General features: G+C 39.5%; 1 protein-coding gene across 5 annotated transcripts in view; it reads left to right on the top strand.

The window, feature by feature from the left end:
* Positions 1–26,407, top strand: part of CACNB2 (calcium voltage-gated channel auxiliary subunit beta 2) — a 246,609-nt gene that overhangs the window by 121,163 nt on the left and 99,039 nt on the right. Inside the window, exon 1 of one of the 5 annotated variants that reach the window (XM_054273999.1) lies at positions 16,284–16,541. The exons of the other annotated variants lie outside the window; for them this stretch is intronic. Coding sequence (XP_054129974.1) covers positions 16,509–16,541 — 33 coding nt within the window. The 5' untranslated portion in view covers positions 16,284–16,508. Of the gene's footprint in view, positions 1–16,283; positions 16,542–26,407 lie in introns of those variants that run through there. 5 annotated transcript variants of the gene reach the window in all.

Below are 26,407 nucleotides of genomic sequence, written 5' to 3'. Positions count from 1 at the left end.
TCTCCATTAGAACAATATGTGATTAAAGAATGAAATAGAATAGTAATCTCTGCATTAATGGGTTCCTGTTCTCATAATAAAGATGTGTTTTCTGGTAAGGGTTTGAAAGTCTTTGTTCTCAGGCACCTAATTTGTCAGGTTACATAGCAGATACTTTTTTACAAATCTGACACTTCTTAGCTGATGATTCACCATCTTGGGCAAAAAAGGTGGAAGTTATCTAACACTTACTGCATACTGGTTCCATGCTGTTTGCTGCTCAGAAGTTAAAATAATTTAAAAACAAATAAAAAGGAAAAAAGAGGAATAAAAAGAGGTATTTCTATTCTATGTCTGAAAGATTTAGGGAGCTTTAGAAACTATGATTGGTACAGGCAAATTTTTCTGTTACTGTTTCTATACTTTAAATTATCTCATTACTGTGTTTTCTACTACAGAGTTCTTTTGTTTCAATATTATGATACCAAAATTTGCCATGATGACAATGTGGTCTTGCAAGCTTAGTTTCAGTATTCTGTAAAATCTGCTGAAGGGCAGAAAATAAGCCTCTGGAATGAGAGCTGTTCTGTCCTAATTGCAATATTCCAGCTGGGGCTGTGATTGTGTATTCTTCAGAGTAGTTCTGATTTGCCCCAAGGTATTTGTGTCCCACAGCATGTATTAATTTTTTTAAGGATAATAATTTTGCTAAAAAGCTTGCTCAGTAATTTTACTGTTAAACCCCCAACATTATTAGTACAGTATTGCATCAGAAATCGCTATACTACTCACAGCCTTCTGAAACTGTATTTGCTGAAGTTTACTGTTTGCTTCCTTGGAAACCAGTAGTTGTTTCAACATTTTGAGTTTAATACGCATCCTAGAAGTGCCTTATGGAAGTCAAAATAAATTGTGCAAGAGGTTGTCAGTGTTTTGTGTATTTTTCTTTGCTCAGTCTATTTCAGGTAAATAGAAATGTCTATTTCATGAGAAATAAGGGAAAAGTTTCTACTTATTTAATTCTCTTTCGGCATCCAAAATGGACCTAAAATGAATATTGGATTCTGAAACAGTGGTAAAATGTTAAGAATCCCACATTCCCATAGTCCCCTTAAAAAAAAAAAAAAAAAGAACAATAAATCATAAAAACCCCTGCAAATGAAGAAACACCTGGTAAAGTATTAACCAAAAGTCACTTCTTGTTTCAGTGAAAGAGAATTTTTGATAATTTGGTATGCAGATAATACAAATAAGAAATTGCATTTTAAGAGCGTAACTTTATATTGATCAAGCTTGGTACACCTTAAAAGTACCTGTGTGAAAAAACGTGTAGGGACCAGTTAATAAAAATGGAAGCCAGTCTGAGTTCTTTGTCTAAAAGGAAAGAAAGAAAAATCTGGTTTGGCAGTTTTTGTGAGGTAGAGTCTGCCTTTCCCTCTCTGACTACCATTGACTTTACCGAGTCTACACACAAAGTTGGTATTAAGAATTCAGCCTTTGGAAATGGACAAAGTTTTCAGCCCTCATGGACCAGAGGCTGGACTTTTTGGGGCTATTGAAGAACAGTCTTGAGGCATAGGCAGAGGACGAGATTGCCCAGCTCAGCGAGCAGCTGGAGCCAAAACCATATTTGTGCTTGTTGCTCCTCAGAGGCATCACTGCCTTGATATTCATTGTCTCAGTGGTAACAGAGGGGGAAAGTGGCTTCTCTGGAGCTCTTTTTCTGTTCATACCATTCTTTGCCTGTTGCTGCCTGGTCCTTGCTCCTTTTTACTTCACCTCCAGAAGCCTCAGACCAATACAAACATGCATCCTTATTTACTTCTAACCTATGCTCTTATTTTAAGCCAGTTGACCTTAATCTTGCAAATTGTTAAACTCATTAGGGCCAATAATATTATGCATGTAAATTTTCCTGATGATTTCTGTTGACTGGCTAATATATGGAAGTATTGCCATGATGAAATATCTAGTGTCAGTTTTTTAGGATGATAGTTTTAGGATGATTAAGGTTCATTGACATGAACCTTATATATATATATATATATCTTCTATCAGAATAGGTCTTCTACCTTAGATAGAGTCAAGCAGAATTTTTCTTTTACACAGAAAATTTCCAACTTAAATTGATATTTACAGCTTGAAATTCCAGCATAATATTTCTGTTGGGGTGGTGAGAGGGGGCAGTGGGGAGAATAAAATAAAATATCTGTATCTGGAAGAATCAATCAAACAATTGATTGTGCCTTGTTGATGCTCAGATGCCTTTCCTGTTTCTGGCTGCAGAGCAGTTGTATGTTACCAGGGGGCCATGCATGTTGCAAGCCCTGCATCTGAGATGAACAAAGAGTGATGTTACTCCAGCAAGTGTGCAGGCTGTGTCCTTACAGCAGCTGGCGTCACCATGAGCACGGGGCCCTCCCACTCCTCCCTGGTAATTGATGGTGACAGGCTCTCTGCTGAGCTGTCCCGAACGTAGGGGCTGGATCAGATCAACAGCTGAGAGAAAGGGCCAGCAAACAGTGTTGCTGCACAGAGCCCAAAGCTGTGCCCTTTCAACCAGGCCTTACAAGCACAGGTATTTGCAATGATGGCCAGCGTGGGCTGATTGGTGAAGTTCTCGCTGCTTTGCGTCGGAGGCTGTGCTCCTGTGAGAAGTGTTGCTGCTGCTGGAAGGGCTGGCCTGCTTGGAGTGAGGCTGGCATGCTTGACAGACGCCTGATGTCTCCTCAAACTAAGCACATTGCTCCTGGGGTAAGCATGTGTGGTAGGAGTGCAGGCCAGATGCTCGGGAGCCCTTTAATTTTACAATGCGATGTAGAGGCTGGCTTGTGAGTTAACTTAATTACAGTTAAACTGTTCCACTTTGTTCTCATTTAGCCAAGCTGAAATGTTGTTGAGAAATGTGCCAGTGCCTTTTTGTGGAAGTCCAAACCATACTTTTGAGCTTCCTTTTTTGAAACATACTAACTTGACTTACTGTCTGGAAAAACTGTAAAAAAATGAGTTGAGGGGGAGGGAAAGCACTTTCAGATGGCTGCTGCTTAGGGCTTCTGTCTGTGACCCTATTAACATAGTTAAAAGTGGCTTGCTTTTTGTTCAGTGATCTTTGGGGATTGTGCTAAATTGTTTTCTTCTCAATGTGAAAGCAATGGGACTCTCTGCTGGCAGTAGCTTGAAGTACATTCTCTCTACAGACACAGACATTATGCTCTCTATTATTTTTGTTTGGGTTAGGTTGTAACACATTCATGAGTCTTGCTTTGGCAGCATTTGACCAGGTATGTGTATCCTGGGGCCAGGGAGTTTTAGTAGCAGACATCCCACTACAGCTGTGCTGTGAAATAAAATTTAAATAGATGACAAATACTATTTTTAAACTTCAAATGGATGTGCTTTTTCTTTTTACACTGTATGAAAAAAGGATAGGGATTAGAATGAAATTACGCAAACATAGATTTAAGCTGAATGTTTGGCTTAAGCTTACTTCTTTCTATAACATTTATGAGCTATTTGAACAAAATTGCAGTAAAAGAACAGTACCTTAAGCATGACAGTAGCTCTCCTGAGTTCTTCTGAGAGAATTCAGGGGCATTGTCTTGTGTAACAGCTGCTCTACAGCTTTTTTCTAGAAGGAAATCAGATTTGGATCATTGCTATTCCTGGGTTATTTAGGGATCTCCACATAAGAAACTGATTAGTTATTGCTAATATCCATTCTGTTCTCCTCTTACGGACAACTTTTCTTTATTAACAACTTCTTTTTACTCAAATTAGACTGTGCTCTTATGTTTGTGGGGAAAGCAATGCAACAGTGGGGCTTGCAGGAAGTGTGCCATGAGGCAGGAAAGGGTACAACTACTATATATAATTCCACTGGAATTATTTTCAGCATGGATGTTCAGAATAGTAGAAATCAGCTACTAATAGAATCACAGAATCATTCAGCTTGGAAAAGACCCTTTCAGTAATTGAGTTCAACCATAGCTATAGCTGCCTTTAGTCTTTTGTTATCTAATTAATATAGTAAAAAGCTTAAGTCTTTATGTTTTAATCTATATACAAGCAATCCCTAAAAGTTCTGATAAACCAAACGTGTTGAGGTTCTCTAACAATCCCAATACAATTATAGGTGGGGTGAAATCAGGACATAATTTTTTTTTGTAGGAAAAAGTTGTTTTAAAATTTTAAAAAACCCTCAAATTGGAAAATACTGTTTTCCTCAACAAAACCAGTCTGATGTTGAAACTTAGCAAAACTAATGTACATGTTTCCTGCAGCATTTTCATCTTTCTGTCTGCTGGTTGTCAAATAATGTCACCAAAGAGAACCTGTGTTTATCTGGTCTATACAATAAAAGGAAGCTTTTCCCTTATATCCCATTGTGGAGAAGTTCAAATTCTATTTAGCATGATCATAGAGGTCCTGTTAGAGGAAGAAGTTATCATTGGACAGGGTAAGGGGATCACAGGGAGTGGTGCTGTGCATGTACAGCCCTTGTAAACTGAGGAGCAGCAAAAAAGCAGGATAGGAGAAGTGAAACACAGATGGAAAGCAGTAAAAGGGATTCAGCCATGTACCTGGATCCCTCAGTATTTGGTCAACCCTTCTTTCAAGGTGATAGCTGATGACTATTCTATTCCTGTTTCCTCAGTTTTTATTCTAATAGTCTCCAGATATGTCATGAGGGGAAGGCTGTTTTGTTTTGCTAGTGTGAATTTTAGCTGTAGTCACTTCTTGTTCACAAGCATTTTACAGGAAGCTGTGCTTGCAAATTAGCATTTTGTTTAGCAGTACTGGTAGTCAGACATTATCTAATGGAAAAAATGAATTGTTTAAATATCTTGGAGGAAAGTAATCAGGAAGATTAAAGAAGAGATAATAGCTTGAGAACTTTCATATTATTGGCACGAATAATTAAGTAAATGTATTATTGATGATAGTCTTTGAATGGCAGTTGTTGCATCAAAAGTAGATTGATATTGTATAATTGTCCAGAAATTCAGTAACTGCTTTATGGGTACATTTTTCTAAATTTCCAGAAGACAGAATGTCCCTTGGAACATGTTGACCCTTGATGTGTTCAAGTTAATTAAAATGTTATAGAAAGATGAAATAAAAGATTACTTATTGCATAACCACTGACACATTTTCACCACCAACAGTCGTTGTAACATAGAAATCCTGAAGTATGGAAACTTCAGTAACTGTCAGAAAGTCTAAGAACATTTTGTCCTTTCCTCATCCTCTATGCAGAGAAGAGGCACCCTGACTTTTTCCAGTTTATCCAAATTTACATTTTTGACATCAGTGAAATATATGTTTGCTGCTAATATTTTTTATTCAGTTTTCAAATAGCAGTGAGCAGGCCTAGGAATTCATAAACTTGAAAGGGCAAATTCTGTTATTTGCTTCCCAGGATCCTCGGTGTGGACCTGCCACAAAAAAAAAAAAAAAAAAAAAAAAAAAAAGGCGTAAAAGGACAGGAGGTAAAGTGCTTTGAAACTTCAGTTGCATTCAGATATCAATTTTATAGGCTATTAAACCACTGGGATTCTTTAATTTTTACTTTTTTTAAATTTATTTTTTTGCTATGGGCCAAAATACAGAAGATGCCAGAATTTGGAAAATAGCTTGTCTAATTACATATGAATATATAAATGTTAGCAATATTTTAATCACTGATCCCTAAAGTCTTTTGTTACAAGTGCAGTATTTCTTTACAAATTCTTTTGTGCCACTGGTGCTGCATGTACATGACATAAAAGCCTGTAACTGCTTAATAACTGCAGGCAGTGCTCCGTGACAGTGATGATTTGAAAATTTTCAGATTAAATGTTTACCTTGCTGCTCATGGCATCAGCTTACATTTAAACAAGCTGCCGAGTATTAAAGTGCACGGACAGTCTTTGTATAACAGCTCTGATTTCTCAGGTTTGTTTCCTATGACAAGATTTATGCAATCCCACTTTCCATCTGTTAGTTGTGCTTCTCAGGAACTTCATTGGCCGATTTAAACCAGCCTTGCCGAGGTCTCAGAAGCACCGAGTGATTCTGGCAGAACTTCCTGGGGGCTGGAGGAGCTGTTGGAGCCTTCTCCTCAAGGGGCCGGTGTGGGAGATGTGGAGCGCTCTCTGGCCTCCCCTGGCATCTGGAAGGCAGCGTCCATCCAGCTGAGGAGCACAGCTTTAACTCTGCAACAGAGCAAACAAATGCTCACTCCTGTTCAGCTCAGGAAAAGAGAAGTTCAGGGAGGGGAGGCGAGCTGAGGGTACAGAGCATGTGGTGTGTAGGGAAAATGAGAGAGAGCTGAAAGTATTGTGGAGGTGTGTGTGGGAACCCAAGCTTCATTACTTCTGCTGTCACTAAACAACTTTTTTCCTTCAGCTCATTAATGATACATTGCATTTTGCAGTATTTTACTGGCTATAAACATCTATTTTTTTCTGAATGTTTTGAGGCTGCTGAAAGGATGCTCTCAGGTTGATGATTTATAATATTCATAATTTAAAAATTACTAGATGGCCAGTTAATGGCATTGGTAGAATATTGGTATCAGAAAAAAATATAATTTTAAAGGCTTGCTAGGTGTAAAATCCAAATTTAACTTTGAGTATGCTCGTGCTGATCAGAGGATGCCTGTAGAAAGACTGACTTACAGACACAGTAATTCTCTTGGTGTTTTCTCAGTGTGACCAAGTCCTCAGCCTCATATGTATTATTATTCCTGTGCAATTCCCACAGTTTTATGTACACAGTTCAGAGCTCACTTCAACAGGATAGAGTTTCCTTGAAAATCTCTGTGATCAAAACATGTTTGGGCTTTAAAATTTTCTCTCTTATTAAAAGCCTTACAATTGCTGGTGGACAAAAAGACCTTTGAAGGTCCCTTCCCACACCAAATATTTTATGATTCTATGATTTTGCCTATTTTTTAAGACACATTAAGTGACTGATACTTATTTAAAAGGATCTGGTTGGTTTTCTTGGTGTCACATTTGCATATACTTTATTGTTCTTGTAAAATGAAACAGTCGTTTCTATGAGCTCACAAGGAAACACGTATTTTAAAACTCTAGTATTATTTGAAAGAGTCTTCTCTTCAATATTTCCTCTCTAGAAACTTTTAAATTAATGCATAGAGGGAGGCATTGGAAAATGCAAGTTTTGAAGTTTTAAAATAATGTTTTTCATCTCTATTTCCAGTTTGTCTTTGAAACAGGGTCACTTTGGTGTGTGAGAAACAGGGTAATGCTTGATTTCATAATAGTTGAAATAGCTGATGCCATGGTGGATTGCTGGAAAAGGTGCTTTCAAACTAAGCAGTTTGATAACTTCCTGCAAAATTAAGAGTGAATCAGAGAGTTCCTAGGACATCATGATATTTTCTGGCTGAATGTTTTCTGTCACGAAAATGTGATCAGGTTCTATCACTTTGATTTCACATGATCTCCCAGCTTCACTAGGACTTATGTAGACATAAACACAGCAACCAGCCTTGTAATGGCAAGAGTATTTTATTTTAGGAGAAGTTTAAGGTGTCAGAAATGAACTACTTAAGAAAATAATTTCCTTCTTAAATTTTGAAAGCAACTTTCTGCATTGATGCTGGTTCAGTGTAAATCCATTATTCTGTTCATGTCATGGACAACACAATATACAATTTAGGTTTATGAATTTAGGAGAGGAGAAATTCTTGCATCTTGGAATTCAAAATATTGTCTTTTTATAGATTGCTACCATATTAAGATCAACAATTATGGATTTGACTAGAATTCTTACATTATTGACTTTTCCCCCACATGTTAAATCAAATGTCTAACAAATATTTTGTACTTAGGAGGAGTTTCTCAGTGACTTCAGAAATCCTCATCCAATGTACCTCAGTATCATAGATTTGAAGCTATAAAAGGTACTAGGGGATGACTTCTGGAACACATGAACAGGTTCACCTTTAATATTCTAGTCAGAGTGTAGAAAATGGCTGAATGCCTTTCTTGGAGAATGACAGTCCTGCAGTGTCAGACAGAGAAGGGGAGCCCCACAGAAATGCAGTCTGAGATTTGCTCTTTGCTCACCTGCAAAGCCTTCAGTGCTGTCAGCATGGGGGAACCATTGGGGGAACCAGGCTGTTCAGAGCATTCTTTTTATGAACACTGATCAGGAATTGTGGCAAGAGGGAGGAGAAGAAAATGTGCAATACAGAAAGATGCAATTGAAAAATCACATTTTTACATCTTACGGTTATATCTAGATTCTAACTGAGGAAAAAAAAATGTCATTTCAATGTAGAAATGGAAAGACCTTTGCACCTTCTTACTCTCTGCCAAATAGTCACCTCCTTACTCTCTGCTAACAAGATCCTGTTAATTTGAGTGGACAAGGAAGATTGACTGAAAGTACCTTACCTTCATGATGCATCTCATCAGGGCAGTTCTGATCATGTTGTTGTAACACATTGCACTAATTCTCTCTGAGCAGCAACTTACTGCACTTATTTAATCCCTTGCACTGCAACCTGCTGTCTCTGCTTGGCTGGCACAATGGTTCCTCTGGCCGTGTGTTCACTGCAGCACTGCGAGTTCCTGGCCAGGGTTACACATCTGCCTCCCTGCTCATTAAACTGAAACACATTTCTGTTGTGCCACGGTGACACCCAGCCTCATAGGTGAGAGAGCCATTACAGCAGCACATATGCTGCCTAAATTCCACTTAATTCCTATTTTGAGCTCTCAAGTGGGTCCCAAGAGATAAATAGTCCTTTCTGCAGAGACAAGTTTTCCAGCTTTCACATTTCACCAGAACTTATTTCAGTGGAGTTTATTAAATTGCACAAGATAGTCCATCAAAAATTCAATGTAATTAATCCAGATTTTAAGAGTGCAAAACATCAAAAATATTAGAGGTTTCAAAAACAGTGAAAAATTAGAAATGAGAACTGAGATTTGAAGAAGCAATGAGGCCAAAGAAACCACAACATTTGGTGATAGTCAAGAATTTAAATTGAATTGCGGGGTGATGGCTTGTGCTAAAAATGCATAAACAAAGGCAGAGTGAGCCAAAATTACTCCCGTGGCCTGCTGTTGTGGTTCTCCTGGTTAGATGCATTTTATTTTCTGAAGTGGGAACAGAAGTTGGAGATAGTGATAGCAAAAATTTTACAAGCATTTCTGTAAATGTGATTTTGAGATATGGCTGGACATTTTAAAAGCCAAAACCATTTTAAAGGCACAGGGGCTCACACATCTCCTCCATGTGAGAGGTTCTAAGTTCCAGTCACTTCCAGTCACTAAGTTAATGTCCTGAGTATGGAGGAGCAGCAATTGTCCCAGAGGACAACTGTGTAAGTGGACCACAGTTTTCAGGATGGGGATGTGGCCAGAGGGTGGCATTCCAACTAGTCTGGGCTGCACAGCTACGAGCCAAAGTTATTCCTCATTCTCCAGCTCTGGACAATCAGCATCTGGCCATGATGGAGCTGCCCTTGGCACTTGAAACATTTCAGTGCCCCCAGAGGTAGACAAGTGCTGAGTGCAAGAGGTGAAAGCTTTTCACTCAGATTAAAAACCCTGCTTTTTTAATGCTGCATTAATGTATGGGTAAGAGTATAAAGTACCAACCTTTCAGTGGAAAGATGTATTTTCTAAGGAAAAATAGCAAGCACAAGCTGTTGCTACAGCATTGTGTAAGTTTTATATATTCTGCTTCAGGATATAAGTGTTCTCTGTGAAGGTTGTTTCTTTTACTGAAATTCTTGTGCCCAAAAGTATATTAATCTCTCTTTTTGCAATTAATACATATAGGAAAGCAAACATTATCTCCTGTTTAATACTGAGGTATTACCTTTTTAAAATATCATTGTTGAATTAATTTTTTCTTCCAACTCCTTAAGTAAATTCCTTAAACAGAATTTACTGCTGTTTCAGAAGTGTTTGGCTGCACATTCAGCTGTAGGTGACTTCTGTGACCATCCTAGACCAGCAATAATATGTTGAATTCTTCAATATGTTGAATTGTTCTTTCTGTATCTCTCTCTGTTCTCTATGTTTCACTGCAACAAGGCTTTAAGAAGACAATGTTCCACATGACTCTACATCACATGTAAAAAATAAAAATAAAAATCTTGCCCACGCATGGGAACAATCACCTATAGGCAGATTTTGCAACTTTATAGCACTTATAGCACCTCTCCAATATCTCAGTGATGCAGAGGATTTATAATACAACAGGTCTTTTTATTATGTGTCTGTAATACAAGTGTTTTCAAACATGCTGAGTTCCTGACACTCATTGCAGGTTGGATTAGAAGTTTTAACATCTGACTGCAGGGAGATCAGGAGTTTGTTATTTCTGTGACACTGTGAGAACATACTCACGTTATCTTTCAGTGCAGCAGGAGATAGCATGTGCCCCTAATGTATGTATGTTTGCAAGTTGAGAAGTTAGGTCTGCTGTTCATGTTATCACTGCTGCATCCCAAAATAGAAAAGTGCAGGCAGATTGGATTGTGTTAGAAAATGGTAACCATAATAACCAATAACAATCTGCAAATGATAAGCAGTTTTAAAGTTTAAAAATAAAATTTATATAGCATTCCTGTACTACCATGGGCATACTTTCAGATTTTATTATTCATTCATTTGAAGCTTGGTTTTGAGGTTTAAGGTGTGACATTAATCTTAAGGAAGTGTTTTCATTATTGCATCTTGAATTAGTTGACACTGGTTTATTATATACCTAAACTAAATCTCACAGAATAAAATTTTATTTAACAACCCTCTTTCAGATGTACACCATCTGTAAGGGAGAATTACAACCATCCTACGTGATGCATGGAATTTTATGGAAGGAGATGGATTTTTTATTTTGTGGTTGGATGTAAAATGGATACATTCAGGAAAGAAATACCAACTCTTCTGGAAGTTAATGCAGTGTACCTTGATAATTTGGAATCTGCACCATGTTCAGGGATGCTGCCCATCACTTCAGCTGGTATGAAAATGAAACAAACAAAAAAACGCAAACCCTTCTAACTTGCCCCAAACTATGCTATTTCTTTTGAGGGATGCTTTTAAAAGAAAGGAAGGTACCATTCAAGGGAAGGAAGTGGTCTGAATTGTGTCCTGGCCCTGCCAACCCCCTCCTTGCCTACCCCCAGCACAAAAATAGGGATGTTTAAGCACAAGTCTGGGAAACTCCAACTGAATTACTTAACGTGTCATGAAACTGTCTGAGCAATGTGGTGCTGTGAGCAAGCTTTTAACTCTTCTGGATTAGCAGGCTCTCAGTCTTCCTTGCTGAGGCAGTACTATCATTTTCATAAAACAGGTGAATGTTTCTTACAATGTGGAGTCCTGTTTTGGCTGTTCTTAACTGCTGAGACCCTGCAGTTACCATCACACAGAGAGTTACAGTGGCAATGAAAGAGCTGGAAAAGACCCATTCTTCTAAATGTGCTGATGTCCAGAAGAACAAAGGCAACCTGGCTTCAGATCCGTGTTGTGGCTCTTTCAGGGCAGTAATACTCCTGAAAATTTGAGTTTATGCTGCTGGAAGGGTGTTGCCCACAGTTAGAATGACCCCTATGGGAGAAAATCAATGGGAGAGCTAAAATTCATAGAAAAAAAAACCTAGTTGCTAATCATTATTTTCGCATATAAATAACCTTGTTAAGAAATTATTCAGTGCTGGTGTGGGATGGGACAGAATGGGATAGTTTGGATGCAGGGTAAATAAAGTGCAATAGCTCTTGCTCTTTCATGCCGTATGTGAGAAGGAACAGCTTATTCAGAGTTTTTTGGCTAAAAGTTTCCTTAACAATTCTTGCTGCTAGCTGTGTAGAGGTGTTACAAGCTGTTGACATTCTTCACTGGGATTTGAATTTAAATCTGAATTAGGTAAGAGAGAGTCAATTGCTTTCCATGGAGTTCCAAAAAAAAAAAAAAATGTTGTTACTGTTGGATACAAGCTGAAAGATTCTTGTTTATCAAGAAAGGTCTGTTTAGTCTATTAACCTTGACAACCATGTCAGCATTTTTTTCTGCTTGTTTTCCCAAAGGCACTGTGTTGAAGTACTATGATATACAAAGCTATTTATAGTGTAGACAGTTCATAGCTATGCTTAAAAGACATGGGTCAGGGTTTAAATACCAGAGTTAAATGCTATTCTCTTTGACAGTCTGAAAAGTCATTATCGTAATCCTTAAAAATTAAAATGGAGAGATGGAATCCCTAAAATATCAATGTGAATCAGATAATTTTTAATTTCACAGAGTGCTTGAGGTAAAAAGGAACCTCTGAAGCTATTCCAGTTACCTACTCAGAGCAAGGCCACCTAAAGCTGGTAACCCAAGACCATGTTCAGATGGCTTTTGACTACCTCTAAGGATTGAGACTCCAGAACCTTCCTGGGCAATCTGTGCCAGTGCTCTCTGACCCCCTCAGTAAAATTAAAAAATAATAATAAAAAAATTCTCTGTGTCCAAATGTATTTTCCTATATTTCAACCGATATTCATTTATTTTTGCCTTTTCATTAAGAGTCACTAAGTACAGTCTGGCTCTGTCTTTATTCCCCTTCTACCAGACACTGTACACCTTAATAGAATTTTATGAAAGGAGCAAAACTTAGGGAAGCAATCAGGGAAAAAAAAACTCCACACATATTGACACACCTGTGTTTGTACGAGTTTACCTCTGTTAACACATGATTAATATTGCTATTGCTGTGTCAGCTTCTACAGGTGAGCAAGAGCTACTTTAAAAGTGCTTGTATACATGAAATAAGGGATTTGCTTTATCCTTGTGATTTACTTCATCATTTCAGACTGTGGTCTTGACTCTAGCAGTCATAGTATTTTATTTTTCTTTAGTTTGAATGCTGGTTTTTAAGGTCCAGTCTTCATCAAGTTGTGTTGGTGTAGCTCTCTGTCACACATCTGCAAGAACATGTCCTGCTGGAAAGTGCCAGTTGGGGAGAGGAGCAATTCCACCCTTAGCTTTATTTCCACCTACCATTTTTTAGATGTATTTCTGTGCTTTTGACACTTTCTGCCTTCATCCCAGTTCCATTCTATTCCAAAACAGAGTAGAACTTTGTCTCTTGCTGAAGTCTCCAACTTACAGGTTTTCCAATGGCCTGTATCAGCCTTGATCAGCCAGTTCTGCCCAGGCATTCCATCTCAGCCTCTCTGCCCTGCTCCACACCATTCCACTCCTTGTGGTTACCTCCTAGCTTTAGGCTGCTCAGATAGCAAGCTGTCTCTGTGAAGGCCTTTTCAATAGGATTGTTGTGCTCCCTGCCTACCATGAACATTTTTCTTACATAACCTTAATTCCTGTCTTCTGGCCTGGCTTCTGTGCTCTCCTCCCCGTGGGTCACACTGCTGCCATCCATCCTTGTTTTACACTCTGGTTTTCTGCTTTTCCCATCCCACCACCTCTTCAGCCCCATGGTTCACAGATTCCTTTTTCAAAACTCCCTCTCCATGCATCCCTCAGACTCCTCCATCTCCTTCACTTCTCTGCTTGCTCTTTCTGGATCATGGCATTCTGCCTGCAAGGGTCAGCCCTGGTGAGACGCTGCCCACCCTCTGCTGGCCAGTCCCTTACCTCACTCAGCTACTGGGGAACCATGTGCAGCAAAACCCCTGTGCTGTCACTTAGCTGGGAGAGGAGCACAGGTCATCCAGAAGTGCTTTGCTAAGTCTAAACACCCTCAACATTTTTGTTAGGTAGCATTTTGGTAGCATTTTTGCAGACTTTTAATTCTTGAACCATAAAAGCTATATGCAAATTTGCTTTGTGGAGCCCTGAGACAGACTTTGGTACCTGTCATGATGTTTCAATTCAAGAGAGCAATGAGCAATTCAGCTTATTTACTGTCCAAGCTGCCAAACTCTGGCTGCTTGTGCTGTCTGCGGTGAGAATTACTTGTGACATGAAAGTCACTTATGGTGACAGCCTGAATAATGCCCTAAGTCTTGGTTGACTGTATGCAAACTGCAGTCCTCCCTGATTTCGTATTCACTGCCAAAGTGCAGGAGCTGATGAAATTATTTTTAAAAATTATCATAATTTTTAATACATACAGAGCAATATGTTTTACTTTTTTTGATGTTAGGAGTACTTGTAACATTCCTGCTGATTTTCTTTTTCTCCAGATTAGTTGTGAGAGCCATATCCAAAAGGGAGCAATCAAGCCACAGCACCCAAATTTCAATTGCTTAGAAGAGCTGTATCAGACAAGCAAAGTAATGTGTGATGACACTGGCTTTGCCAGTATTGACAGGTGTGGCTTCACACTAAAAACACTGTGTGGGAAAACTTGAGCAATTACATTAAAGCTAATAAGTGTGTGTGACCACACTCATTCAGCATCAGTAGGAGCAACCAGCTTGGACAAGTGGTGATTACATTCCAGTAGAGGTGTCTGATGCCTGCTAGCCTCCATGCAGGAATGATGCATGTTTTATTTACGCTCTGGGAATGAACTATTATGATATTATTTGTTTGAAGCGTAATTTGCAATTGATATAATGCAAAGTGACCAGTTCAGCTGACAGATTTAAACTAATGCTATTTTGTAAACATATGGTTGGAAATAAAATTAATGTCTTCTGATTTCTGATTTGCCCTTTTCCAACCATTTTCTTGGGTTTAACTCTGCTTGTGGATACATAAAAGAAGATAAAAAAATCTAGACTCATGAGTCACATCACATATAGTCAACAGAGGACAAAAGGTCTGTTTTGACAGAGAAAACAGATTGAGAGAAGAATATCCTACTAACTCACGCAAAGAAACTGAGTTAGTCAAGAGATGTATTTAAAATAAGCAGGGGATGATGCAAGGGAAGGAACAGGGAAGATATTTACAATGTATTTAAACTGCTTCGTTTGCTGGTTTTATTAGGAAAGGGGTCTTTTTCTCTTTCTTCTGTGAAAGAGAAGGAAATTGAGTAGCACAAACTGGTTTTCAATGCTATATCTTGTCATGAGATGCTGTCTATATTATATTAACTTGATTATAGATATAAATGGGCAAGCATACACCCACACATTTCCTCCTTAAGAAATTACATATTCCATATTTTTTTCTTAGTGCTTATGTATAGTTCTGGTTATAGGATATAGTGCTAGCAGCAGTGTGAACTATGAAGGATTGAGAGGACTGAGCTGGGCAGGGATGGGTTTCATAGTGCTGTTTGAAAGCAGTTTTGATCGGGGTTGTGTTACTGGATGCTGACTGGTGGCCTCTTCCTCAGTTGAAAAGAACAGCCTTTCCCAGCAGGCAATATTTCTGGTTTACTTGATGCTGTATTCCTATACCATCTTTATTGGGATTTATTTTTAAGGCCCATTTTAATATTAGTTTGGGAATGCAATTGGGGAACTGGTCTTTGAAGTCTGTCAGTTGTGTTTACCCTGCTCTTTGGCTTTTTTTACTCTTTCTTGTCTGCTCTGCCTGCACTCGAAGTTGGCCAGGAGCGAGGCGGGTCCTTGGATTCCTCTGTCCCGGTGAGGTATTCCATGCCGGATCCGTTTCCCGTGGCTGGAGGTGGTGTAACTTTTCAGTTACCATTGTGGCACAGAGATAAAGTTACACCGCGTTTACAGACCGGGCTGCGACTAATCAGTGCGAGGAAGCAATGAAGCGAGCGAAACATGCAAAAGGGAAACTATTCCGAGCTGCTTGTTTGCTCGTTTATTTGTTTTTAGAAAGACATAGATCGTGAGATAGCTGCATGGGTTTCTGCAGCACGGTCAGAGCAGCGAGGGGTATGTGCGAGCCGAGCTCCCCGCGGCTCACCCGGCCGCAGCAGCCTGTCCCTCACGGGCCCCGGCGGCTCCTCCCGGGCCCTCCCGGGCCCCGGCCGCAGCAGCCTGTCCCTCCCGGCCCCGGCGGCTCCTCCCGGGCCCTCCCGTCCTCCGTGGCTCCGCGGGCCGCACTCGCTCTCTCCTGGCCGCGCTTTCCCCGCTCAGAGTTTGGGCGGCGTCGCGCCAGGCGGGGCAGGGCCGGAACGCGGCGCTGCCGCCCCGCGCTGCCCGCACCGCCCCATCCCTCAGCCCGCACCGCCCCGTCTCGTTCCATCCCATCCCGTTTCGTTCCATCCTATCCTGTCCCGTCCCGCCCTCCGCACCGCACTGCCCCGTCCCTCTGTCCCGCACTGCCCCGTCCCTCTGTCCCGCCTGCCCCGGCTGTGGCTGCCCGCCCCGTCCCGCTGCCCGTCCCGCTGCCCGCCCCGCCCCGCACGGCCCCGCTCGGCTCCGCTCGGCTCCGCACGGGCTCGGGGCTGCCGCTGCCGCCCGCGGAGTTTCGCAGTTTTCCATCGCGCCGGTCCCGCGGTCCCCGCAGCAGACTCCGAGTTCATGCCCGAGAGCCCCGGTGCCTCAGGAGCAGCCCAGGCGTGGGAAAGCAGCCTGGGAAGCCCGCCCGGCTGGGACGCGGGAGCCGAGGATGCCGGGGAAGATCTGACTTCAGGCGGCCGGGCGCTCTGGGCAACTGGTGTCAGACCGCGAAGGAGTAACTATGTACCTTTTTGGCAGTGAGGAGTACGAAGTGGTAAGATGTGAACCAGTGAATTTTTTTCCTTAGTTTTTACTTGTTTATCATGTTCTAATCCCAAGTTTATTGGGCAGCTTTGAATTTCTGTCATTATCGTTTTTTCTGTGTTTGAACTTTAGTATTGACCAATTCGATGGTTTTTTAAATGTGGCATTTTTCTCCAAGTTCTTCAAGTTGTGGGGTACTATTTGGTAGATAAAATTGAATTTATCCTTGCCTTGTTTCTTGCATTGTGGTGGTATTGAAAGTATTTAACTACTGAGTATTACAAGGCTATTTGGACTCTGAGTTGAGCAAACTCATGCCTCCAAATAATTCAGAATTTGTCTCATACTTTGTAATGTAAATAGACTACAAGGAGTTACGGAACTGGCCTTAGCAGTATGTTTGTGGGGATATTGCCAAACCATTTCTTTTGTACAAAAGTTCAAAGCATGTCATTGTAATGTACTGCAGTGTCTATCAAAAGAGCTAGCTTACAAAAACCCAAACACACCCACGTTAAGATCTGACACTCTTTTCTTAAGTACGTGTGTAGAACAGTGTTTGAAATAAGTTGATGATGTCAGAGAAGACCAGAAGAAAACCACTAACAGCTCCACACTTTAGCATGGCATTGTTAGCTGACATAAAAGTTTGCATTTTTGCAGCCTGTGGTTCAAGTGCTACGTTGTAAGCAAAATGGATGGATTCTTCCACCCACACACATTTGTGACTTAGTCCAAATCTGAGGAGCTTTGGGGAAGAATAACACCGAAAAATATGTATGAACTCGACTATAGGACATCAAAATAAATTTCACAAGCTCAAAAGTGCTACATTCTTTGCATATAACTGGCAATTGCAAATGTTTTGTTTTGATTATTGAAGTTGCTCTTTGAAGTATAAGAGGGCCTTTTATGGCAGTCTGGTTTCTACAACACATTTCAAGGAATTAATTTAGTTATTTTGGATTTTTTCCTTTTTTATTTTTCTTTTTTAAATTCCAGCCAGCTATGTTTTTTAGATGCAACAAATGTAGAAGACATTCAGGAAAATAATTTAAGTGCAGCTGTCTGCACATTGAACTCATTTGTGAATGTGTGACTTACACAAACTTTTTCAAACCAAGCTAGGGAGCTGAAAAGAACTTAGTTTTTCCATAGCAGTAAGCCACAGGGCATTGCAGTGATTATGCTATAGAATGTTTACATATGTATAAACATTATAAAGCAGGAGACAGTGTCAAAACTTTGAAGCTTTTTCTTTTTCTTATTTGGTTACATTCAGATATCTGTAAAGGGTAGCAAGTCACTCTTAACAGACTTTTGCATTTTTGCTCTTCATTTCATTGTATCCTGTGGAGTTACTTCCTTGTTCATACAGCAAGCAAGTCTGAAATTTTAAAATGTCTTGCAAATAACTTAGATAACTGAAGAATGGTGTTAGGCCTTTGGATTGAGATCTCAATCTCTTTCTCTGATGCTGTTTCAGCTTCTAAAAAATACTGAAGTATTCTGTGTCATAGAAGGTGGTTCAGTGTTTGAGACAACTTTCCCAGGCACATGAGCCATGTCATTCCAGTACCTTTTCTACACCATACTGACACAAAGTGAAATAGCATCAATAGAAAAAGTAAGAAGCCCACCATGGATGGTGTGGGGTTAGGATTGTTTAATTGCCTTCTTGTTTGTTTTTTTTTTTTTTTTTCGTTCTTTTTGATGTCTCTAGAGGTCCCTGAAACTGAAGAGTAAGATCTCCTCCAACAAAATGTGTCACTAAGTGCAGACTAAAATACCATTTGGGTTTTTTCTTAGTTTTTCTTTAGAGCAAGGCAGTTTGGGGGAAAAGAAGGATGCACTTTTGTGGTGTTATTTTGGCGGCCAGACTTACCAAGATGTTTGCTTTACTCAGGGATAAGTAAAATAGAATTGATGGTATACATAAAGCTTGAAGAATGCTTTTATTGTTCAGTAAAAGCTAAATCAATGTGAAACTTCTATCTGTACAGATCTGTTGTTCATGAAGCCATATGCTCTATACTGTGGAAAAGTCATTTGTTTTATCTTCCCACACAATTACTTCAGTCACTGAAGGACAAAGTGAGTGAAAAGTGACAGTGAAGAATTTCAGGGTTTAATTTTAAGTTTACTATTAATTTAAAGCAATTTTAAATAAGTTCAAGGAATTCTAGCTATGCATATAATATTTGATTTTTATCCTAGGAAGGAGAATATTGATGAAAAGAAACATAGCATCATTAAAGCATCTCTTAGAGGAATTCAGTAAATCCATCTCTTAAAACCCAATATTTAAATAGAGTAATAGAGAAATGGGACTGTGTGTGATCATTGTTTGCATTTCATCTGCAGACACACATGTCCACGTGAGCACACAGACACGTTTGCAGAAACGTTTGTAGCTGAGGTGTTGTTCTAACCCAGCTGGATTGAATAGCCAAATGCCACAGACTGGTACTACCAACTTTTGCATCCACTCTGCTTTCTTTTTATTCCTGTGTATAAACAAGCTTGAATTATTAGCTTACTCTGAGTGCATTATAAGTCCAGATATCTGACATCACTGATAATTAACTCTGATACTATCTCCCACCAACCCCAGCTGACAAAGATAATATTGCTTAAGAATCAGTTATCAAAAGAAAAAAGTTGGGGTTTACGACCACTTCATCTTAAAAATAAACACAAAGGGTCATGACACAGTGACAAAAGCTATATTTTTAATATAAAATAAATAAATAAATTTATTAATAATAAACCACGTAGCAGTGGCCCTTTGCTATTTCCATTAGAATTTCCATAAATGTTCTAACTTGGGATGCACAGTGTCTTCCACATTACATTTTAGAACTTTTAAGTAGATGCTTATTAAGCTTTTTATGAGTGATGAAATAAACATATACAATATTTTTAGGCATTCTTTGCCACATACCTGACAAAGTAGATGTGTTTGCCTATAGTAAGCAATTTCATAAATACAGGAGACTGTAAAAAGCTGCAGGCCCAGCAGTCTCATTTGTGCCTGTAACTTGTTTGTTTAGGCCTTTTCCTGTTTGTTTGGGAAATAAACCTCTGGTTAAAGGGAATAAATAAATAAATTAAACAGAACTGGAGTAGTTCATCAAAAATGAAACAGAAAGAGGGAGCTCCTTTTCACAGATGCCTGGTAGATCCTAGTCTGCATTACTCTCCCAAAACAACAGCATCTAAAACTTAGTCCCAACAGACTTTGGAGTTCCACATAAGGGATGATGAGACTCCAGATGGTGCTGGCAAGGTTGGGAGGCTCTGCTGTGCCCCAGCAGAGCATTTCCCATGGCTGCAGAACATCTGCTCCTCCTCCCTCAGGTGGGCCTTGCCAGGGCTCTGGGTGCTGGCAGCTCCAGCCACATCCCTCCTGCCTTCCCTGGGGGTGTGCCAGGGCTGATGGCACCCACTTGTCCTCAGCTGGGCTCAGGACACCTTTGCTGTTTCGTCACTCCTTCCCACCAGCAGTCTCCCCTGGTAGAGACTTTGGGCTCTGATGTATGAGCATGATCCAACACTGTGATGGGAAGAGTAGGGTTAATTAGGATTTCTTCTGAGAAAAACCTAATCACTGGGAAGCTGTTCTTTTAGCAGAGTAGTTCAGAGGCAGCAAGTTTTCTTGGTTATTGGTCATTTAAGAAAAGCAATTGAATTTCATTCATTCTATTGCATATAACTTTCAGGTTTTTTGATCTATTTTTAACTTTCCTAAGAAACTCAAAACTTGGCTTTTTTTTCATCTCCATAGATATTTTTCTTGGAAAATAATCTTAAAAGGAGTGAGAAACCTCTTTATAAGTCCACTGAATTGCTTGTGATGTCTAGAGCATATGTTTTGGTTGCCTTGGAAATTGAGCATTTGTCACTTGTGTTCTCCAGGCAAAAGTTTTGAACTTGTCTATTTAAATTAAATCTTCGCTTCTGTTGAGTTTGCCTATGTCCTCTTGAAGGATGGAGCACTTCTTTTGGAATAATAAGTATGATGTTGATAAATGCCAGTTATACTCATGACTCCTGCCAGGCAGAATTATCTTCCAGAAAGTATGAAAATCTGTCTGCTCAATTTCTAAAGGAGGGGAATATCTTGGAGCAGTCAAATGTCATTCAGGTTTGAGAAGAGTTACTCTTTGACTGTTCTTCATGAATCAGACATATCCCAATTCTGTGTGTACAAGCATTCTGCTGATAGGCTAATTTTCAAGGGAAAACCCCACCTATTTTAGAAATATTTAAAGTCCTAGAAATCAGTAGGGACAACACAGTGATATATTTACTCTGATTCATTGCTACTTACCTTGTATCAGAAACTGAGTGAAGGGAGAAAAAGATGTTGTTTAAGATCAGAGAAAGTCACTTGCAACTTTTTGGCAATGGTAGTTTTCATCATACTGTGGATTGACATGGGAATGTATGAAAATAAATCAGAATTGCTTCTTTGGGAACCTCTCCCTTGAATTGCAATTGAATTGAATTAAAGTGTTTGCTATTACAAGGATGGTTTGGCAAATTACCTATGGCAGAACACTGTACAAATTTAACCATAAGATTTTGGAATGACTTTCCCACATTCACCTTAGTTCAACCTAAGGCAGCAACATCTAATGCTATGTTCAGATAGATAAGTTGTACAACATGTGACTGTAACTTGAAGTACAGACTTGAAAGGCAGTCAAATTAAATTCAGTCTCTGAGGTTTGCTTCAGAGCCATGAGTCCGTCCTGTGAAAAATCCCTTGACATTTTGATTCTTTATCTTTAAATTTTAGGAGACACTTGGCTTGTTTCTAGTGACAATTTGGTTAATTTTCAACTGCAAATATTGTACAGCTGCACAAGAAATTGCGTTATTCATGCCTGAAACTGTGTCTTTAGTGAGAAGTACTCTTATGTGGAAGAAACAAGTGCTTTTATGTGAAGATGGATAGGCTCACATCCAGAGCTGCATGTAGATTTGTGAAACAGTCACCCTTAGCAAGCCTTTTTCCTGTGGGTTTTCTGCAGCAGCCAAAGTGTAGAAGCAATAGAGTTTCCTTTTCCTAAATTGGAAAAATGAGGATCATTCTGTATGGCATCGTTCCCCATGAGTAGCTCAGAGACCTCGCAGCTGTGTTTAAGCACTGCATATGAGTTTTGGGATTTCCCCAAGGGAAGCTGGGAGAGCTGGTGGTTCTGATGGTGTAGCAGAATGGCTCCTGAAACAGTTTCAGTTTAGAATAGGGAAACACTAGAGAGGAAAATCCCAATAAACCCATGCAGGGGAAAGTACTGGTCATTTCTGTGTTACTCCCAAGACACCCAGTGGACTTGCCAGTTAGTGATTTGCACTAATGTAGTGACCATACTTCTTTCCCCAGAGAAAAATCAGTGTTTAATCTAATGCCCTGCAGTTCATGTGAAGTAGATATTTTAATAGTGATGTTACTGTTTGTTTCATATAGCTTCTATTTCCTTGCCTCCTGTCTTTAATTTGAATTTCAGTGACTAAGGATGGAGCCTTTTATATTTTTGAGAGTATATTGAAGGTATTTATAGTATATGTGTGACCTTCCCCTACCTCTGCCCCCACAGTCCAACACATGAACAGTCAATAAAAAGGTGGGGAGCTCTGTGGGGGCTATGAATGGAGGCATGAGCTGTAGTCCCTGTTATGTACATGTGTCTGTGAGCAGTGGATCAGCTGTCCCTTGTGTGGAGCTCAGAGCACCTGATTTTCAATGTAGGGTCCTAGGGAGTGTGGAGCTCAGGAGATTAAAGACAAGGTTTCTCCCTTCAGGTAATAACATTTAGAAATAGATATTTCCAACAAAAAATGTGAGGTAAGTCAATGACTGCAATTTATCTGGATCCTTTTGCACTGGTTTAGTGCTGAGCGGTGCCTGAACACAATGAAGGAAGGGAATGAGCATTTCTCTTATTGCGGAAGAGGATCATGGTGAGTGCATGATGTTTGAGAAGCAGGTTTGTGCCTGAGGCACGTGTGAGAGGGAGCCCTGTGAAAGTCAAATGGTTTCTGACATTTAGAAACCAACCCCGATGACCAGCTCCAGGTGAAATAGCAAAGGAGAAGTTTACTGCAGCTTAAGGAGTAGAGTGTAAGAGAAATAGAGTGTGAAAACTGGCCTGGGTTGGCAGGACCAGTGCAGTTCACCTCACAAACATGAAGAAAAAATAACAAAATCAGGGTGCTTAAAAGTCCCACCAAACTGTTTGAGGGAGCTCTGAATCTCTGAACTACTTTTCCACTTGTGAGACAGCAGAGGGAAGGAAGTCTCTTACAGGACCTGGCTTCTGAGTGTATTGATAGCACCAAGGCCTGATGAACTCTGTTAATTCATCTATTGGTCTTGGTTTCGGTTTATTTCCATTTGAAGGAAATGGCCATGATAATGACCTGTGGCAATGCACTGCTCAGCCTCATGCTGCACAAGGCACTTTACCTCAGTGATGGGAACCAGCATGGACTTGGGGAAAAAAAAATATAACCTGATAACTTCATGATCAGGAATTAATGAATTTTTCTATTCCATATTCATCATTTATTCTGCAGGCCTTGATAGAAATAATTGGCTATTTTTCAGTGAGGAATTTGTATGAAGCTAATGTAGCCATAAAAAAAAGTGTTAATGATAGAAGCAGTAATGTAAGCAGGACAGTACAGAGTTAACAACAAGCTAGTTACTTGGGCTTTCCTGACTTATGTAGCTACATACTTAATTCTTGGATTACTCTGTACACTGTGTGAGTGTGTCCAGGCTTTTGGAAATTATTTACAACTTCCTCCCTCTTATGCCACGTGTATTCATAGTTCTTATTTAATTAAATGTCAGGAGACCTCTGTAGCTAGAGGTGTCCTCTGGGTAAGAGATACTAATGGCATATGGTTTAAGTAATCATTTTATAATGAATGGGGTGGAGCCCTGCATACAAAAGTTGAGCTATTTAGAGGAAGGTGGCTGGAATGTCTTTGGTTAAGGAAATGGGACATGCATATGCTGCGCCTGAATATGGTGCAAAATATATCCAGGTCCTGCAGGAACCCCGGTGTTCTGCCTCTAATAATAGCCTTACTTTAAAGTTTGTTTTCCACTTAGTATTTGTGCCATGCATTTTGATGTGTACGTTGTTTAGCCTGTGGATGGATGTGAGGTAGCAGAAGGGGCGGCAGAAGGGTTAGCAGAAGATGTTTTATGTGCAGAATGGAAATCGTGCCTTCCCTGCAGCACATATGGGAAGCTGAAGTCAAGGAGGCGTGCTGGCACTGCCTGCCATGCTGCCTGCTCGCCTGGCTGCCTGTTTTAGCCTCCCTGTCCTGGGCAGCACAGCTCCTCTCCCATCAATGGTGTGCGAGGCGGTGGCTGCCAGCCTGGGCAGCTTGTTGCTCTCTTGACCTTTCCAAACTCTAACAGTTACAGCAGCTCAATTAAGCACTCCTAGCAGGCAGGCTGGATATAGTCCAGTGGCATTTTGATAAAAACCTTCCACACGGGGAAATCAAGGACCAAAACTCCCATTTCAGAATATTTGATATGAAGTTTCTTTGATAAACTTTTTGGGCCACAAGTCCTTTTCCCCCCCCTTTGTTTTCCTTTTCTTTTACAGTTGAGGCTGTGTGTTTATGTCTGTTTGGGAATATGTTTCTGTTTTCTAGTTGATGATAGTGAGTAAGATGATTTGTTGAACAAATTCAGTAGCAGCTGATCAGAGCAAATCTATAATTTGTTCTTATTTAACACTGGCTCTCAGGAAGGCTATCACAGGGGAAAAATCCATCTGCCTCTTTATGGAAGTCATGGACATCTATCCTCATGAAGACATGTCTACTCTAAATTATAAACAAGCTCCAGGAACTGCAATGACTAAATGAAATGCTGTTTGTTTACTTACACTGCATGTTACTTTCCAGATAATTACTTCAGCTGATGAATAAGAATTACAAAGTCCAGAGGATAGGTAACACATCTTTAATAGGAATCATTAATTCTTTTTTTCAGCAGTCTTTTATTCATACAGAAGTGGGTAATGATAACCATGCTTTTTTATTATTCTTATTTTATACATCTCTGACCAGATTAATTTCTAAGATTCTGCTGGGAAAAAATTAGCAAAATTTGGGTGTTTTCATTGCAGTAACTACAGACCCATAGGAACCAGCCATTTTAAAAGGTTTTTCCTGAGAAATGAAAGATTAAAATCCCTGGGAAATTCTCCTGTGCACATTTCATTTTACATTGTCATTTATAACACAGTGTGATTCTATACGTTTTAATTTAGCAATGCGTAGGAATTTTTGATGTTTAAAATTCTAGTATTCCATCTTATATTTTATGGTTTATAATATAGTCTTAAAAGTTCTGTTAGAGCTTACAAACCAGTCAAATGGAGCGAATAAGAATTGGGGTTAATATTTTTTTCTACCTTTTTAAGGCAGTTTCTGTGTTTCTTACAAATATCTATACAGATGTTCTTATTAAAAATAAATTCTTTAAATCAAAGTAGTTTTTTATTGGTATGAGAAAGGCAATTTTGTTTCTGAAATACAGAGTGCTTCCTACTCAGCTGAGTGCTTAAGTCTAAGGACAGGTAGACCATTACAAGAATTTTTAAGCAGAGGGAACAATCAAAACCCAGTTTATGGGAGCAAGGCTGATACATTAATATTGCTAGTTGAGAATCATAAGAACATAGTAGTATTTCAAAGCTATTCCTTTTACTAACAACTAAGTATGAAATAAAAGATCTGTACATGTATTTTCCTGAAGTATATTTGTCTGAAAGGAAATTACAAACTTAGTTTACTTCCCTGGAGATAACTGAAGTTTATTATATGTGCAGAAGTGGGCTTTACTAAAATTGACTTTGTGCATATCTTCATAGAATTGTTTCTATCTGCTTTTAGAGGCAGCTCAGCTGGCTAATTTTTGAGGCTAAATGTCAAACTTCATAGTTTATTATCCTAAGACTGCTAGAACTCCTTTACACTTTTATTTGGTGTAGGAGATTGAAGACTAAAACCCTTTGTAAAGTTGCAGAATTTTTAACCATGGAGATCAGACCTCAGCTAGACAGGGTCCTGAGCAATCTGCTGTGGCTTTGAATATGCTGCTTACTCTTGAGCAGGAGGTTGGACTACATGTCCTTTCCTCCACGTCCTCTCACCAGTCTACTTTTTTCTTTGGTTCCACTGGGCACAGAGGAGGAATCCCCATGTTTTTACTTCATAAGTCAAGACTCACTCTTAGAAATTTTCATCATGTCCAGCAGTTGCCCAGCAACTGATTTAGTTCCTGCTAGTGAAGGATGCCCAGCACAATTCTGAAATTTTAGGCCATTAATCTTTAATTCACTGTGATTGTTTTGCCTTCATCTGGATTCCATGTAAGTATGGGATAATATCTATAAAGTGAGATATGAAAGAGGCATTAGATTGTTGCTCGAATATAGTCAATTTATCATATGTATCCTATTGTGGTTTACCTCATATATTTAGGAAAGTTGTGTTGTTTCCCTTAATTCCTTCTAAAATGGAATAATTCATATTGTGTGCTGTAATTCTGTTATTCATTATAGACATCCTGGCAGGAACATGGGTGGCCTTCAGTCATGCTTAAGTGAAATCATAAGGTTCCCTGTACAAGACCTTAGTACCATATGTGAAATTTTGATTTTGCTGGTGGACATTTCACTTGAACATGACATTGGGAAAATACTTTATTTCTTTTAAATAACCACCACATACACCTATTTCCTGGTAAATTAAGCTGCTTTGTCTTCTGGGAGGTTTCCTTTGTATGCATGAATGTTATCTATCTCCTCTCCTGCCAGGAACAGAGATTTGTAA

This window comes from Melozone crissalis, unplaced genomic scaffold (assembly GCF_028551555.1).
Source record: "Melozone crissalis strain CALT ecotype California unplaced genomic scaffold, PUWL_Pcris_2 ptg000016l_1, whole genome shotgun sequence".
NCBI lineage: Eukaryota > Metazoa > Chordata > Aves > Passeriformes > Passerellidae > Melozone > Melozone crissalis.
Note: the sequence above shows the minus strand (reverse complement) of the source record. Positions and strands in the feature narration are given on the sequence as shown.